At 40.6% G+C, this 19,344-nt stretch overlaps 1 protein-coding gene across 1 annotated transcript in view; it reads right to left on the bottom strand.

Moving 5' to 3' along the window:
• LOC134760194 (uncharacterized) overlaps positions 1–19,344 on the bottom strand; it is a 35,367-nt gene that overhangs the window by 8,092 nt on the left and 7,931 nt on the right. The window contains exons 4-5 of the mRNA XM_063716113.1: positions 16,164–16,375; positions 15,261–15,374 (exon numbers count right to left, since the gene is read on the bottom strand). Coding sequence (XP_063572183.1) covers positions 15,261–15,374; positions 16,164–16,375 — 326 coding nt within the window. The remainder of the gene's footprint in view (positions 1–15,260; positions 15,375–16,163; positions 16,376–19,344) is intronic.

Consider the following 19,344-nt stretch of genomic DNA (forward strand, 5'->3'; position numbering starts at 1 on the left):
TCTTATCCTTCCCTAACCACACTGTGTCTTCCTAAGCTACCAGAACACAGGTATCACTTACAAGCAATTGTAGTCAAAGTTTCCTCTTAGAAAAGCAAAGAATAAAGGAGAAAAAAACCTACCATGTCTTTTCTTTCTAATAAGTATTTTGTTGTCTAAGTAATATATTTGCATTGCCTAAAAAATGAAATACAGATTAACAAAAAAGGAAATAAAAACTACTCATAACTCTTCCTCCCAGAGGCAATACCCCCTCAAACTTTCATTCTTTTTCTGTGTATATATACCATAAATACGTTTCTTAAGTCATCTTATTTTTATCAGTCCTGTGCAATGCAATTTTCAGGGTTTTATTGGTGAATAGTGTGTCTAATAGCAGATGCCACCCAAGTCCAACATGACTGCTCAGTAAAGCATCTGTAAGGGAAAAAAGCTGTGTGCATCTAATTCTTTAGAAGAGACTCCCAGCACTTCGGGCTGCTTAGGTGCTCTCTCAATCATTAATGTCTCAACTCGTTTACTGTCAAACTAAAACATTTACTAAGAATGGCAAATAGAGATGGAGATACCTGCAGATAAATTCTACATCAAGATTTTTCCATGGCTGAGCTGGGCACGGTAGATCACACCTGTAATCCCAGCACTTTGGGAGGCCAAGGCGGGCAGATCACTTGAGGGCAGGAGTTCAAGATCAGCCTGGCCAACATGGCAAAACTTTATCTCTGCTAAAAATCCAAAAATTAGCCAAGTGTGATGGCGCATGCCTGTAATCCCAGCTACTTGGGAGGCTGAGGTGGGAGGATTGTTTGAGCCTAGGGGGCAGAAGTTGCAGTGAGCTATGATCGCGCCACTGCATTGCAGCCTGGGCAACAGAGGGAGTGTTGTCTCAAAACAAATCAAAAAAGTCTGTCTCAAAAAAAAAGATTTTTCCAGGGCTGGACTTAGATATGAACCATAGAAAACAGTTCTTGTGTAACAACCAAAAGAAGATATGCATGCAGTGAAATTATCTCATAAAATGAGAGCCTAATTAATGGAATAAGTTAGCACAGAAAAGGAAATATCAACAATAGGGTGGGTCATTTCTTCCATGGAAATGAAAAGCATTTTTTTTCCTTATATTAGTTTGCATTTTGCCATCCCAGCTGCACAATGGGAGCCCTTAGAATTTTGTTTTCTTAGACCAACAATCTCTCTACGAAAGCCTGATGAACTTTGGCTGCTGCTCTGGCCAAGTCTTCAAGGCAAACCATTTTGTTGACTTCTGATACTTGAGAGATGCCAGCAGATTAGGCTGAGTTGGCTCCCGGCGAGAATTCTGTCCAAGAATCTTGGGTCCCCTATGACTTAAAAAAAAAAAAAAAAAAAAAAAAAAAAAAAGTTTTCTGAGAAGAATTTGGTTTACTTTCTGTTAATCTGTTCATCATTTATGATGGTGTTAAGGACATGAAGCTTACAGTAAACTGGATCAACAGTAAATTTTACTGGCATTTCTTAGTAATTATTATAAAAACTCTGTGTCTAACCTAGTCTGTTTTTGTTTTCACTCATCTCCTACCTCCCATAAGGCATATGTTATAGAGATGCTCAGTAAATAATGGGCTCTGCATAGCAACTACTATCTTTCCAAGCCCAGATGCTCTGTTTCCACCTTTCTCTTTCTCATAAAGGGGGTGATTTTGCTCCCGGAATAATACGTGAAATTCCAGTTGTCTTCAAAGTCAAAGATATGTGGCCATTCCTTCCTGTGTTCAAAACAGAAGGGAAGGCCAAATCATTTTTCCTAAGTGTTAAGCTGAGTCTTAGCTTCTGGTTCACAGTTTGTTTCAGCAAGAAGAGCAGTTAATCAGTGACTTCTATTCAGAGATGAGAAAAGTTTGTCTTGAATATGACTCTTCTCTATGGCTTTGTCTACAACCCCTTTCTCTTATTTCCACTCCTAACCACTCCCTCCCCACTAATAGTTTTAAGTGGGGAGGGAGTGGTTAAGTTTAAAATAGCTCTATGTTCTATAAGAGAAAGCTTACAGAACATAGGGTTTTTTTAAATTTAAATTTTAAGTTCTGGGGTACATGTGCAGGATGTGAAGATTTGTTACCTAGGTAAATGTGTGCCGTGGTGGTTTGTTGCACCTATCAACCCATTAGGTATTAAGCCCAGTATGCATTAGCTACTTTTTCTAATGCTCTCCCTCTTCCCACCCCACTACACCACCTGAGAGGCCCCAGTGTGTGTTGTTCCCCTCCCTGTGCCCATGTGCAGAACACAGAGACATTTTTAATGTTACTCATAACTAAAGTTCATTTCAAGGAAACTAGAAATGCCTAGAAGAAAGGAGGTTGTTGTATAAAGTGTTTACCAAAAATAACTGGTTAAGAGCCAGATCAAACATGAGAAGGCAGAAAATGATAGCAATATACACCAACCTACATCCAGAAAGCACACTCATGTCAATGGCCAGAGAAGAGAAATCTGCATCCATAGAATGTGTTAGTCATGGTAGGCTCACTGATGTATTGTACAACCCAAGATTTAAAGCAACAGAAGGTTATTTCTCACTCATGAAACTCTTGGGTATTTGATAGAGGCAATCCAGTGGCAATTCGGAAACCCAGGGACCTCTTCTACATCCATAGAATCTTCTCTATTCACTTGATGCCTGGGGAGAGAAGAGGGAGTTGCCTGTGGGAGGGTTTTATCAGTGGGGTCTGTTAATGGTACACATTGCTTCTGCTAACCTTGCATTGGTTAAATATTTCATCACATGGCCACTTATGTAACTGCAAGAGAGGCTAGGGAATTTAGTTCACTTGTATGTCTAGGAGGAAAAGGAATTGGGTTTTGATGACACATGGCAGGCAGTCTTTGCTGAGGATAAAGACACTTTCTGAGATAAATGTAGAAATGAAAGAATTCCAGTAAGCTCACTGTTCAAGCTGCTGCATCATTACTTCCTCTCTCCATTTTGTTTTTAGCCCTTGCATCTGAGTCTACACCTCAACCCAGGCCTCTAGCTAGGAGTGAATTTAATCTATCCCGGTGAGCTACATGCTCTTCATAGAGGTGGATTTTTCTTTACTGAGTCCTGATACATCTTCTGGTGGATGTCACTGAGACACTTCACTGTCATACTGCTACTGGAGATAGAGAAGCAGCACAAGACTTGATTCCTGCTCTTAGTGAACTTGTGTAATTTCTTAGACAAGTTAAGACCAACATGTATGAAGCAAGTAAAGAATAACCCGTCACTGTAGATGACTTAGGTTGGGGGACTTGATGGTCTGGATGGTGTGGGCCATTCATATCATGACACTGACAATGTGTCTCAACACTCTCCTGAAAGGATGTGGTGTTAGTACTTTAAAGATATTCATATACTTTTCTTTGAAATATGCCCAGCCCCAGTCAAGCTCTTTACTATGTGTCAGTGAAATAACTGAGTAGGTCTTTTTTTTTTTTTTTTTTTTTTTTTTTTTAGACAGAGTCTTGCTCTTTCAGGCTGGAGTACAGTGGTGCAGTCTTGGCTCACTGCAACCTCTGCCTCCCAGGTTCGAGCGATTCTCCTACCTCAGCCTCCTGAGTAGCTGGGACTACAGGCATGCGCCACCATGCCCGACTAATTTTTGTATTTTTTAGTAGAGACAGCGTTTCACCATGTTGACCAGGCTGGTCTTGAACTCCTGACCTCAAGTGATCTGCCTGCCTCGGCCTCTGAAAGTGCTGGGATTACAGGCGTGAGCCACCACTCCTGGCTGAGTGGGCCATCTTAACCACTTTTTTCATTCTACTAAATAAAATAAATAGGTTAAACAATCTTGACTGTCTAGATTGTCATTCTTACAGCTAAGGAGACCCATCATTTCCTCCTCATAAAGAATATAAATTAGGCAAAAGTGATATCAGACTGGTGAAAACTGGGAGAGTTGGTTCAGGCCAATCCATTTATTTATTTTTGTGATGATAACTAACTTTTATTGAGTATCCATTATAAATTGAGTGCTATATATTTTTTAGACCAATAAATTTAGTGTGTGTGTTTATGTGGTCTACACACACTTTAATACATATGCTTTTTTTTTTGTCAGATAAAAGAGGAGAGAGCCCTATTCTATTTTGATATCCAAATTTCTAAGAAACCCTTGCTCTCACAAGAATTCTAAGATAAGTTTTAGGTGAAGAGGGAATCTAAAAATTGAAAAATATAAATGAAATGAGAAAATCTAAAAGACCACTGTTGCCATCTCCCTTCCACCCCCTACTTGAGAAATCCTTCCCTGACTGAGAGTTGGGAAGGTGAGGCAAAGGCTGACTCTCCCAAGAAGACGAGCACTGCCTCCACTGCTGTGGTCCCTGCACTGCTGAATATTTCCCAGGACACAGGATTCCTCAGGTTTGCCATCACAAGCAGGTGACTAAAGAGAATTCTTTGGCTTTGCACAGGCCTGGCTAAAGCTCTGTTGTTGGAAACTCTTTGAGGAACTCAGGCAGAAAACTTTTTTTATTATGATTTATGAGATCCCAAATGCCACCATTAGCACTAGATGATTAAATTGGGACATTTGTTTGGACTGCCCTGACAGGGTTATATACTACCCCAATGGCCTCAGGTGAACATTGCACGCCATTGCCATCATCGCTTGGACGTCACCAGCAGGAAATATCAGAAGCCTCCCAAGACAGTCTGTCCTTCTGGGCTTTCCAGAGAGGCCCTGGCAGACAGGAGAGGTCGGCTTTGTCTGGACTGGTACCTGGCCTGGAAGTCTTCACCCCCTAAAACCCAGAGCTCCACCACGCTGGATGGGGGCCAGGCGAGTGCCTTGTGGTAGCACTATTAAGAATAGAGTGTCACCGCCTGTCAGATGCCCTGTGTCAAAGGTGACTGCAACTGCTGCCTCCTCATTGATCAGATTAACCAGGCACTCACTGGTGTTGAGTTGCAAATGTCTGGATTTTGCTTCCCCTGGCAGCAGCTCCAGGGATAGGAGAGAAAACAGCTTATAAATTCTTTAATGATTTTTGGAGCCAAAGGCAGCTTACAGACTGGATTTTCAAGTAATGTTATTTAAAAGGTTCCAAGGGACATGAAGGTAAATAGCTTGAAAAATAGGGGGAAAGGTATTTCTTTCCTCCTCTGAGAACATTACATAGATTGAATTAATCCTTAGTTAATTCCTCTTGTGATTATGAGACACAGAAGAGAGCACTGTGCTGGGATGTCTGGATCTCACTTGTGCAACTCCCGCCCTTTAGTCTCACTGAATGTCTCTCTTTTGAAGAAACATTTGGAAATCAGAATTTTAAAAGTTCTTTTTTTCCCCAGATCAATATATGTCCTTGCAGATATGTAAGTATCAGCTATTAAATATATTTGGGGGATGTGTAAGGAAGTTTTACGACAAATGCACAATGAATAAACTACCCTGAGGATGTTCAAAAGAAGCTGGGTATTAACTCAAAAGGGTTGTTTCAGGGAAGGTGCAGGCACTAGGTGGAAGGGAGGCTGAGAGGATTTACAGTCCTTGCTGGTCCTAAAATTCTATTATTTTATTTAGCCTATGTCAGTTTGAATATTTGAAAACTAATGCATTACCTTTTTAATGGACGTAGAAAGAGACGCTAGGTAAACCATTAACTTTGTTTTCTGTATTCCCCAGCAGAAGCCTGTTATAAGATTGGGGCACTTTTCTATTGCTATAGTGCTCCTAATCTATATCTCATGGCATAGTTCTTATTTCAAACCTGCAGACTCTCTGTACTGTAGGTCCACCTGTGTTTGACACATGATCCGTTCTGATTTGAGATTTAGAGAATATTGACAATTTATTGTTAGGGCAGGGAGATGTCAGTGATGAAAAGAGCAAGCCTTTATATGTAGAGGTCATGTAGGAAAGCCTAGATTTTCTAACATTTTGAATAATTTTGAGTTTCTTTGGCCTTCAAATATTTCAGTCCAAAGAACCCCTCTTCCTTCAGTGCCTTCTTTATATTAAAAAAAAAAATCACACCGAAATGTATATGTACTGATCATGGGTTTAACCACTAGTTACCGTTACTTGCAAGTAATGCTCCCAAGCTTTGTACACACATGGTGTAATCTCAGGTTGATTTCCATGGCTGCTGTGGGACCAGTCATAGTGCTTGGTTCTCATAGCTTCAGGGATGGAACTGGAATGAGCAGTGGGTCAAGGCCCTCTGCCTCGACTTCCTATTGTGGTCCCGCTGTCCTGGGTGCTTTTTATGCTGCTGACCTCACCCTATTCCTAAGGAAATCTTTGATTTCCCCACTTCCTTCTCTTATTTATTTATTTTTGCCACCTAAAAGCTGAGTTTCTAAATCTAACCTTTGAAATGCGCTCAATGGTGAAACCCTTAAAAAAGAAAGAATTTGTCTTTCCCCTTGTCTCCTCAGTAAACATCTCTCCTTTGCAAGCAATTTGATGTAGAAAGTAAAATGCTGAGTTCATGGATGAGAAGGCTGAGCCAGATATCATTAAGGAAAATCCATTTTTGAAACAAATATTTAGTTCACATTTACTAGAGTATAATTTCAATGAGGTTAGGGATCTTTGTGCATTTTGCTCACTGATGTATCCTAAGTGTCTTAAACAGTCAGTGCCCAAAAAATATGTGTGTGACTCTGCTGTATACCAGGCTGTGTCTTTAGAAAACATGCTGTCTTATATAGGAGGCACCAGGGGTGTGTGTATGTGTGTGTGTGCATATGTGGTTGGGGGACCTTGTTAAAAGGATTTTATAGAGATAAGTTTACAATACACTTGTAACATAGAGGGGCATTATTGTCTGCCTTGTGAGGGCTGTGGCAGCTTCGGAGAGTAAGTGATATTGGCACTGTGTTAAAGGACAGGTACCTTTGCAGGGAGTTGGGACATCACAGGCAGAGGGGACAACATGAATAGAAACAGGGAGGCATGTGACTGCAGATGGTGTTTAGATATGGGCTAACTACAATTTGGGCTTCCCTAGTTTTCCTTTATACAATTTGTCCACAACTTCTTGCCTTTGTCATTCATTCATTCATTCATTCATTCATTCTTTCATCCATACTAAAGTTAACAGGCATTCCTTTTTTTTTTCAGTTGGAGTCTCGCTCTGTTGCCCAGGCTGGAGTGCAGTGGTGCAATCTCGGCTCACTGCAACCTACCTCCTGGGTTCAAGAGATTCTCCTGCCTCAGCCTCCCAAGTAGCTGGGATTACAGCTGCCCACCACACCCGGCTGATTTTTGAATTTTTAGATGGGGTTTCACCATGTTGGCAAGGCTGGTCTTGAACTCCTTGACCTCAAGTGATCCACCCACCTCGGCCTCGCAGAGTGCTGGGATTACAGCATAAGCCATGATGTCGAATTTCACCAGGCATTTCCTGACTATCAACCAGGTGTTAGAAATAATTCTAATTCCTAAAACTATTTTAAAATTCATATGGATTCAAAAAAGAGCCCCAATAGCCAAGACAATCCTAAGCAAAAAGAACAAAGCTGGAGGCATCACGCTACCTAACTTCGAACTATACTACAAGGCTACAGGAATCCAAACAACATGGTATTGGTACAAAAACAGACACATAGACCAATGGAACAGAATAGAGGCCTCAGAAATAAGGCCACACATCGACAACCATCTGATCTTTGAGAAACCTGACAAAAACAAGTAATGGGGAAAGGATTCCCTATTTAGTAAATGGTGCTGGGAGAACTGGCTAGCCGTATGCAGAAAATTGAAAATTGATCTTTCCTTACACTATATACAAAAATTATACAAAAATTAACTTGAGATGGATTAAAGACTTAAATGTTAAACCCCAAACTCGAAAAACCCTAGAAGAAAATCTAGGTAATGTTATTCAAGACATAGCCAGGGGCAAAGATTTCATGACAAAAATGTCAAAAGCAATTGCAACAAAGCAAAAAGTGACAAATGGGATCTAATTAAACCAGAGTTTCTGCACGGCAAAAGAAACTATCAGAGCAAACGAACAACCTACAGAATGGGAGAAAATTTTTGCAATCTATTCATCTGACAAAGGTCTAATATCAAGAATCTGCAGGGAACTTAAATTTATAAGAAAAAAAAGTGAACAACCCCATTAAAAAGTGGGCAAAGGACATGAACAGACACTTCTCAAAAGAAGACATTTAGGTGGCCAACAAACATATGAGAAAAAGCTCAACATCACTGATCATTAAAGAAATGCAAATCAAAACCATAATAAGATAACATCTCACGCCAGTCAGAATGGTGATTACTAAAAGGTCGAGAAACAACAGATGCTGGTGAGGCTGAGGAGCAATAGGAACACTTTTACACTGTTGGTGGGAATGTGAATTAGTTCAACCATTGTGGAAGACAGTGTGGTGATTCCTCAAAGACCTAGAACCAGAAATACCACTTGACCCAGCAATCCCAATACCGGGTAGGTACCCAAAGGAATAGAAATCATTCTATTATAAAGATACATGTATGACATGCATATGTTCATTGCAGCACTATTCACAATAGCAAACACGGAATCAACCCAAATTCCCATCAGTGACAGACTGTATAAAGAAAATGTGGTATATTCTCACTGTGAAATACTATGCAGCCATAAAAAGGAAAAAGATCATGTCCTTTGCAGGGACATGGATGGAGCTGGACATGTTAATTTGCTGAGGATAATGGCTTCCAGAACATTAACGCAGGACAGAAAACCAAACACCACCTGTTCTCGCTTGTAAGTGGAAGCTGAACGCTGTGAACACATAGACACAGGGAGAGGAACAACACACACTGGGCCTGTTGGGGGTGGGGGGTGGGGGGTGGGGGGAGGAAGAGCATCAGCAAAAATAGCTAATGCATGCTGGGCTTAATACCTAGGTGATGGGTTGATAGGTACAGCAAATCACCACAGCACACGTTTACCCATGTAACAAACCTGCACATCCTGCACATGTTACTTGGAATTTAAAATAAGAAGAAGAAATAAAGTAATTCCTGAGAACATAGCAATGAGTGAGTGAAACAAAGTCCCAGCTTCCATGGGGCTTACATCCTAGTGAAGAGAGACAAACAACAAGTGAAGGATTATAAAAGGAATAAAAAATAAGACAGGATAAGGGGATATAGTCTAATTGGGGAGTGATTTTAATCAGCGTAGTCAGGAAAGGCTATATGTGATGAAGACATTTCCATAGAAACATGAATACAGTGAGAAAGTGAACTTTGTAGTTTTCTTTTAAATCATTATAGATGCATTCCTGTTAGGCTTGGAGAAGTATGAAATGAAAGAGGGATCTCCTAGTTGACTGATGTAGTCATTTCTAGGAAAGAGACACCCTGGGACTATAGACCCTAACTGCAAACTGAACAGACTCACTGAACTCCATTAATGTGATTGCTCTATCTAGGGACCAATGGCTCAGTGCCGGGACCTGGACTGGGCTGAAGAGGAGATACACAAACAACTCTGGACAGGTGGAAGGAACCTGCTTCTTTGGTTCTCAAAGGAAAATAAAACTCTCATTTTGTAGGAGAGACTGCTGCTGAAGTTGCTGGAGAATATCAACTGCTGAAAGACATCCAAAGCAGATTTTAAATGTTCTTTGGGGACAGAGTTACAAGAGCTTTCTATGAACATACTTTGGGTGGAGTGATCAGGCATGTCAGTTCGCCTCAGCCTGATCTGTAATAAAAATAAAAAAGACTTTGATGGTTGTATTGCAGGTATTTATAGATTTTTAAAAATGTTTCTTCTTGTTGTTGATGAAGTATGCTGTAAAGGGAGCCCCATTAAACAGAGTCAGTGCTTCAGCTGGTGTAGAAGCCTGTTGCATATTAAATGTTTTATAGCTGAACTTTATTACACTCAAACTTCACAGAGACATTTATGAACCTTATTGCATTCTGATGTGAAATGAGCCCAGAAAGGTATTTCTGACTTTATGGGAATGGAACTTTTCATTGTATGGAACATTCAAAAAACTGCTGAATGCCAGAGTTCAAAGTGATTTTGCAAATGTCAATTCCTTTAATAATCTTTGAGACCTTAAGAAATTGCTGATGACTTCTACGTCTTGCATCTAACTTCTTTTTCTTTTGCTTCAGTTTTGGAAAACATGTACAGTTGCCTCAGTAAGAGGAATGTGTGGAGTTTGTGGTTTATGCTGTATTCATGCCATGGTAAGAAGAGAGACCCTGTTTATTGCTAGAGGAGACATATAAGGAAAATAAAAGGGGGAAAATATCATTTAATAGATAAACGGCCATGCCCAACTTGACATTTTTCTAACCCCTTCAAGGACACACATTCCTAAAGGTCTGTGAGTCAGTACTTAGAACACATTTGGAAGATTAACCATTAACTTGCCCTAGGGAATTTTCTGCTATGCTGACCCATGGAAACTTAGGCCTTTCCAATTCTCATTCATTCATAATTAATTTATTCCACACTTACTGAATTCTTTGTATCAGACACTGTTCTAGGTTCAGATGATAATCAGAGGAAAACCACAATTCTCAAAGAGTTTATGGTCCAGTCCTGATGATTAAGCAAAGAAATAGGCAAAACAGTTTTCTGATTACAGATGAGAAAGATCCAACTTAGTCACAGTGTGGGAGTTGGGAGAATTCAGACAGAACATCAGGAAAGAATTCTGGGAGGAAGCAGCCCCTGAATTGGGTCTTCAGGGATGAGTAAGAGTTAGGCAGAAGATATTAACATTGTTACATGTGCACAGTGCTAAGATAGGCAGTGGGAAAGATATATACACGTTCTGAGATCAGGGAGGAGCAGGCTTATTAAATAATCATTTAGAAAAAGTGGGACTTAAAATGAGGACCTGCTTCCCATTGGGATCAGTTGTGCAAAGCTCAGGTCTTAAGTATATAATAATCCCACTATCTCACTCTGTTTATTTCTATTGTAATAGTCTTAATATTTGCATTGTTTTCATGTGTATTAAACTATTTAATCTTCATAGCAACCTGGTGAGATTGGTATTATAATTACTTTATAGATGAAGAAATGAATCAAAGAGACATCAAGTGACTGCCCAAGGTCACATAGCCTAAATGTAGCTTTATTGAGCCTCTAAATAGTTATTGATTGACTTGATATATATTCATTCAACACTGTAAGTATGTATCTGTGTATTTACTCAATGCACATTTATGGGGCACATACTGTATGCCAGACAGGCACTGTTCCAGGTTCTGGAGATACCACAGTGAACAAAGATAATTTCAGATTATGATCAATGCTGTAAAAATAGACACAGTCTTAGCGTGACTGGAGGCAGGAATCACATTTTAGATAATTGCTTTTATTTTCTTGGCTCTCCAATGTTTATCTAGGGTTTATTTCTTTCTGGGTTTTTATCTAATGTATGGTATTCAGTGGAAATCTGCCAAGTGCTCCCATGAATAAATCACCATCTGAGATTCTTCTGCTATTTTCATCAATGTATAAGAAACAATAAGAGCTCCCATTTGTTGACAGACCTGCATGTGCCAGCCTCTTTGATGGATTTTTTTTTTATTAGTCTCATTTATGGGATGCTGGTAGAGTCTATCAAAGCCCCAGGATTGTTTCTCAGCTGATCTTTTATTACTTGGAATGCGCATTGATCACCTTCTTCCTCCCAGAGGCAGGGGACAAATCCCAGGATAACTCTCTGTTCCAGCTTCATAGATGTCCTGCTAATAGCCATCCCTGCCGACAGCAACCAGCAAAGGCGGCTGCCCTACAAAAACATCCTTTCAAAGTATTTTTCTCTGTAGAGCTTGTTTTTGTTTTTTTTTTCCCCCAAACCTTAAATGTTGGTGAGAATGCCTCACTATTTATTATTAAAAACATGTCTGGGGATGATGATAGTGTGTTCATATGTTCAACAATCAAAGCTAACCACAAGTAGGTAGTCATACAGGACACTCTCCAAGCATGTCATAAGGCCTTACTGATCCCAAAATATTATCAGCACCATCAGCCTGCAATCACACTGCCTTCCTCTCTGCCATGCCTGACTCTTTAATATTAGAGTAAAAGTCCAAACATAGAGCTTTGGACAGGGCCCCTGGAGGAGTATGATGGCCCCAAGAGGGAAGGAGGCCTCCCTGCTCCATCACAGCAATCTGGACGTCTTCATCAGTTAGTGGATTATTACTTGGAAATCTAAAAGAACTGGGCTTAGATGGATTAAAGATGGGCAAATAAACCATTCCAGGATGGATTCAACAGTTGCAGTCCTGGAGGAGGTGCCAGTGTAAGAGCACTGGGCCAGGAGGGGAACCTGGATGGTAACAGTTCCCTCCTGCTCATCCTCTTTGTTCGTTTTTATGTAGGGTTAGCCTTTGAGACTCTGACAGCAACATGGCTTTGAAGAACATGACATTGCTCCCTGCAAATAGAGCCTCTTCCATTTACTCCTTCTTGGGCTTTGGGCAAGCCAATTAAGCTTTTTGAGCCTGATTTTCCATCTTTAAAATGGAATTAAAATATTTACTTTTTATTTGAGATTGAAAGCCTCTCAATCTTTTTTGAGATGAAATAATAGATGATGTCTTAGCCTCTTTAAAGAGATGTGTGTAAGTCTGCTTCACCACTGGCAATTGCTGCACGGAAGCTCAGGAATGTGTGGTATTATGGAAATGCTTCAGAAGCAATCCTTCTGGTTCTCAAGGATTCACAAATAAGACTCAACAGAGCACCTCTGCTTTGTTTGCAACAACAGCCTGACTTGAAGTGATCCACCGACTTGAAGTATTTATACTTCTCCAAACAAGGGATGAGATTTGGTTTTTGCCTATTTGATATGAAACATGCTGGGATGGCAGCATTTGTGCCAGTTTTGAAGTTGGGGGCTTTTCTAATACATTTATAGCGTATATAGGCCTAGATAGGATTACTTTGGTTTATGCCATGATTCCTGTTTCAATCAGCAATAGCAGGAATGATTCCACCCAAAGTCTAAGTTTGAGCCACTTTTTCTTGGGATTGTTACCATGATAGGTACTGAGAGGCTAAAAGATGTGTTAGTGGATACAGTAGGGGCATCATAGAGCATAGCTACATATATATGTAGACAAGCTCTATAAAACTGAGGCTTAATTAATGGCCTAAAGACTAAACTGTGGGGTATTAAGGAATATCAGCCACTCTAGAGCAATGTGGTAGGCAGCCAGAATCTCAAATGGCCCCACTGTGGCCACATCAGTTCGGGATACTCACATATGCCTAGAGAAGAGAGCACTGCTTTGAAGCATCCAGTCACAGTTACATGCGGACAACACCATGAGCAAGGTCTTTTAGACTCTGAAGGATCGTTGTCATTTATATACAACATATGCATATGATTACACATACTAATGAGAAGAGAGGGACAGCAGTTGAGTGTTCCAAGTATTTATCATGGTTAAATTGTTTATTTGATGTCACTTACAATAACTGGCTTCCAGATATAAATAGCTCGGATGAAGATATAAGACCTGATAGCTGTTTTGGCTCTTTCCCCAAGTGATAAAGTTCATAGTGAAATGGCTCCAGTTGACTTTTTAGAGCAATACATAGCTGCATTTGTGCAAAACAGGAAGTTAACTGCAGAGCCTCTCAGTTTATTTCTCTCACGTCTTTAGAAAAAAGAACCTCACAAGTTGTAAAACTGTGGGAAACAAATATCCTTTTTTGAGTGATGTGGGATGGGATAAGATCTGGATCCTATGTCCCAGTAGTAAGGAAGCCAAGTTTTAGGACAACTTTAATTTTGTTGTGAGTGTTGTGTTTGGGTTCTTTTTCTCATGGCTATGGCTGTGTCCTTTGAAGAGAAAACCCATGAGGACTGGCCAGTGATCCAAAGAATCACATGTGTTGCCAGCTTCTTTTGTAGCAGCCTCCTAGCCTTTGCTATTTTCCAAGTGGCTAATCCCACTGATTTTAATGACCTCTCCCTTCCCCCAAATCAGTTTAACTTGAAAGAGCTCTTCAATAATGCTTGACAAATCAGAGATTTGGTGAAAAATCTGCGATTGTCAGAAATTGACTTTATCATGGAAAATTCTTATTGACAATCTTCTGGGGGTACATGGTCCAAGAGGCAGTGCAGTTTTCTATCACCTCTGATATGAAGCAGCAAGAAGAGATTTGCTATTTCTGGCTCCTAGGTTCATAAACTATTCCAAGGATTTTCTGCTTATCCTTCTCTTGAAATGATATGAATACTGTCCTTGGCTCATGAATCCATCCCATTGCTATGTGGTATAGCTTTCTTGGTGACTTAGAAAAATAAGTCATAAGAACACTTCTAGAATAAATCATCTCGGTTTTGTCTTTCACCGAAGACAGTCAACAATGGTCTATTCTAACAGGCTAGTAGTATGGTGGTAAAAAAAACTTGGTACCTGTATTAGTCCATTCTCACGCTGCTATGAAGAAATACCTGAGACTGGGTAATTTATAAAGAAAAGAAGTGTAATTGACTCAGTTCTGCATGGCTAGGGAGGCCTCAGGAAACTTAAAATCATGGCAGAAGGCACCTCTTTGCAGTGCAGCAGGAGAGAGAATGAGTGCCAAGAGAAGGAAGACCCTTATAAAACCATCAGATCTTGTGAGAACTCACTGTCTCGAGAACATCATGGGGGAAACTGGCCCCAGGATTCAGTTATCTCCACATGGTCCCACCCTTGACATGTGGGGATTATTACAATTCAAGGTGAGATTTAGGTGGGGACACAGAGCCAAACTGTATCAGTATCTGAAATTAGATAGCCCTGCATTCGAATTCAAGATCCCCACATATTAACTGTGAATGTGGGCAAGTTTCTTCAACATCCTAAGCCTCATTTTTTGACATTTGAAAAATAGTACCTCCTTCATAGGGTTGTTGTAGCATTTACAAGCATTTAATTAATGAGAATTAATTATCACATGAGAATATATTTAAAAGAGAGTACTCCAAGCAATTATGCTTTGAAAATTAAGAAAGATGAGTTATTATATTTAATGTGTAATCCTGGGTCCTCTGAATCAAAAGATTGAAACATGATCTTGGATTGGGAGTAAAAATAAAGAAGTGATTGAATTTTTTACTTTTGGACAAAAATGAATATTTTGCAGTTGAAAAAATATTTCATTAACTAGATTGAAACTTCTCACAGTCAGTGTGAGCCAGCTCAGCTGAATATCTGTTATTTGGGGCTGGACAGTGAGGGATGCCATACAAAGCTCTTCTGTGTCCAGGCTGAGTAACAGCCATATGATACTCCCAGACATACCTTTTCAAGCCACGTGACACATTGCCATGCCAAGCACAGAGAGTCTGTATATTTCTCTTTCCTGTTATTACACATTCCATGCTGATTTCAATGTAGAATGAGCATTTGAATAACCTGTGTGTTGAAAATTGAACCCAGTGAGACAAACTCTTAAGGACTCACTTTTAATAACAGAATGAGATGAGAGAGAAGGCAGACCTACGCATTTCCCTTTGCTCTAACTAGCAGTCCCAGAAACAAATACTGAGTGCCCATTGTCAATGATAATGTGCCTTGTAAAGAAGGCATAGCTATCCCAAGAACAAGTAACTGTGTCTATAGGTAATAAGCAAATGGACTCTTGAGTATATATTCGGAGTACAAATTTGGAACACGCATGAAGAGCTAGAGAAGACAATTTGGTTGTGTTGAGGTTAGTAGTGTGAAAGAATCTACTGCTTTAGAGCTTTTGATTCTGTCATGCAGGCTTTGCAAGTGAAGCAGAATGTTATTTGGACTTTTTTTTTTTTTTTTTTAGGCAGAGCCTTGCCCTGTCATCTAGGCTGGAGTGCAATGGAGCGATCTTGGCTCACTGCAACCTCCCCCTCCCAGGTTCAAACGATTCTCCTACCTCAGCCTCCCAAGTAGCTGGGATTACAGGTGCCTGCCAGCACGCCCAGCTAATTTTCTTTTTTTTTTTTTTTTTTTTGTATTTTTAGTAGAGATAGGGTTTCACCATGTTGGCCAGGCTGGTCTCAAACTCCTGACCTCATGATCTGCCCATCTCGGCCTCCCAAAGTGTTGGGATTACTGGTGTGAGCCACTGCACCTCGCCTATTTGGACCTTTAAGAGTGGGATCATCATGATTTGGTGGTGCAAGGAGGCAAATGATATCCTTTGGAGGTGCTGGCAGAATAAAATACCTTACAAGGCAGCACCTTGAAGCTGGCAGGGAAGTGAAAAGAATCCATGCAGGTGTTGACACTGGCAGTCCTGGGAGTGAAAGGTGGAGGTGGCATGGAGGGGTAGAAGCGGGCGGACGATGGAGAGGCAGGGCTTCATCACATGAATAAAGAGCCACAGAGGTGACAGCAGCAAACAACGATGTGCATATGAAGTGTACAGCATGTGGAATCTGAGGGAGAAAGGACAGAGCGTGAGGGGGTTATCAATGAAGGTGAGGAAGGATCTCTACAGTACTTCGCTGGTATCAAATTTCTTGTTTCATTGTGTATATTGAAGGTATCCAACATCATGTTGTGATATACATAGTGAAATGTTTACTACGGTCAAGCAAATTATCCTATCCATCATCTTCCATTGTTACTTTTTGAGGTGGGATCACCTAAAAGCTACGTTCTTAGCTGATTTCCAATATACTACACAATACAGTCAACTTTCTGTATTTGCAGGTTTCACGTCTCTGGATTTAGGCAACTGCAGCTTGAAAATACTTGGAAAAAAAAAACAATAAAAATAACACAATAAATGTAATACAAATAAGCCAATACAGGGTGACAACTACATAGCATTTACATTGTATTAGGTGTTATAAGTAATCTAGAAATGATTTAATGTGTGCAGAAAGATATGCCTAGGTTATACGCAAATACTATACCATTTTAAACCAGAGACTTCAGTATCCATTGATTTTGGTATTGGAGGCAGGGGCAAAGGTGAGGGGTTGCCTGGAACAATTGCCTGCAGATGCAGAGGGATGACTGTATATAAGTTGGCTTGGAAATTCATGACTTTTGTAGGTCGTACACATGCTGATATTCTTTTCCTTGCCTTTTTTATTCTAACAACATTCTCACCCCCTCCTCAGTTGTATAATTCATCTGGTTTATTATGAACTACAGTCCTCATGCTGTACATGAGCTCTCTAGACTTAATCTCCCTCCTTGTTCTAGTTCTGTTTCTATGCTTTTTTTTCCCCAAGAGATGGGGTCTCACTCCGTTGCCCAGGCTGAAGTGCAATGACACGATCATCATAGCTCCCTGCAGCCTTGAATGCCTAAGCTCCCAAGCAGTGGGGACTACAGGTGTATGTGCCACCCCACCCCACCGATTTTTTTTTTTCATTTTTTTAAAGATACGGGGTTTTCTATGTTACCCAGGCTGGTCTCCAATGCCTGACCTCACGTGATCCTCCTGCCTCATTCTTCTGAGTAGCTGGAATTACACATGCGAGCCACTGCTTTTGGCTTTTTCTATGTATTTGATGTTTGTTTTAGATTCCACAGTGAAATCATACACTATTTTTGTTTCTGTGCCTGGCTTGTTTCACTTAGTGTAATGACTTCCAGATTCATCCATGTCACAAATGGCAGATTTCCTTCTTTTTAAAGGCTGAATAATATTCCATTATATATATGTACCACAATTTCTTTATCCCTTCATCCCTCAATGGACACTTAGGTTGTTTGTATATCTTGGCTACTGTGAATAATGCTGCAGTGAATGTGGGAATGTAGATATCTCTACAGGGTACTGGTTTCATTTCCTCTGGGTATGTAGTTTTTCAATTTTTAATGTTATATAAGATAGAATCTCTCAGGATATTGTCAAGAAACAGCACCCTAAAAATGAATAACATAAGAAGAGTTTGATTGAGAAATTATGGTCAAAGTTGTGGGCAGAGTACAGGGAAGCCATAGGGAGCCTTCAGGGTGGGGAGCATTTTCACTGCCACCTGAAGGGGCAAATGGAGGGAGGAGTTACTGGAGCCCTGGTGGAGAGCACCAGCTGGAGGGGGCTGCTGGACAGGAGCTGCAGCAGGGCCTACAGTCTGTATCCAGGACATGGGCGGGAGGACAAGTGTGTAGGTTGATCTTTCCACTTTTCATAGACACAGGAACTCTCTGCATGTGGTACTATGTTGATTTCTACTACAAGGATTTCTTCCTTGATTTCAGTCTCCTCTTGGAATTGAAGGAATAGAGAAAGAAGAAGAAAGACTTTTGTGGGATAGTTTTTTCAACTTCTCTTTGCAGCCATCAAAGGAGAAATTGAACTATCACAGGAGCACTGTGATGTGTTTGGTGGTCAGAAGGATGGTGAGACATGGGGATTCATTGAGCATTAGCAGATGGCCCTGAAGCTTCTTACTGCAGGACCATGTGCAGGTCTGCTTGGTTTATAATCTCTTCCTTTAAGAGTGTTGATTGAAACTATACATCCTGAAATACACCTACCTGTTTTTGCTTTAAATGTCCACTATGAGAAACACCAATAACATAAGCACGACTCAAAAGAAGGAGAAACTCAGACTGCCTCTTCCCTAGCCACAGGAGCTTGCCTTGGCTCTTTTTACTGAATCCTCCCATTCTTGGTGAATTCCAAAAGGAAAAGGGATAAGGAGGCAGCTCTTGCTATGTCTCAGAAAGCAAAAATAAATTTTTTTTTTTTGTGAGACGGAGTCTCTCTCTGTCGCCCAGGCTAGGGGGCAGTGGCGCGATCTCGGCTCACTGCAAGCTCCACCTCCCGGGTTCACGCCATTCTCCTGCCTCAGCCTCCTGAGTAGCTGGGACTACAGGCGCCGGCCACTATGCTCGGCTAATTTTTTGTATATTTAGTAGAGACGGGGTTTCACCGTGTTAGCCAGGATGGTCTCGATCTCCTGACCTCGTGATACACCCGCCTCAGCCTCCCAAAGTGCTGGGATTACAGGCTTGAGCCACCGCGCCTGGCCCTTTCCATTTCATTTAGCATGTGGTAGGGAAGAGGCGGGGGTTTAATAAGCGTGATATTGAAGTCAGGCAGATGTGGGTTTAGTTGTTGGCTCTGTGTCTAGCTACATGATGTGGGCATATTATTTGATCTTACTGAGAATCAGAACTTACATCAATAAAATTGAGTTGTTTTGAGAACTAAATATGACATTTAAAGTGCTTAGCATGCTATCTGGTACATACCAAGCACTTAATAAATATTATCTATTATTATTATTATGGTAAATCATCTCCCTTATCAATGTCTGCTTAAGAAATACTTGTCTTTTTTAGATTCAAAAGTTGTAAAACTTCTCTGTCCCTAATCCCAATACGTGTACTGGTGTTCTTTCCCGGTTCATTATGACCCCCACCACCTCCCTTCCAACCT

This window comes from Pongo abelii, chromosome 16 (genome assembly GCF_028885655.2).
Source record: "Pongo abelii isolate AG06213 chromosome 16, NHGRI_mPonAbe1-v2.0_pri, whole genome shotgun sequence".
Lineage (NCBI taxonomy): Eukaryota > Metazoa > Chordata > Mammalia > Primates > Hominidae > Pongo > Pongo abelii.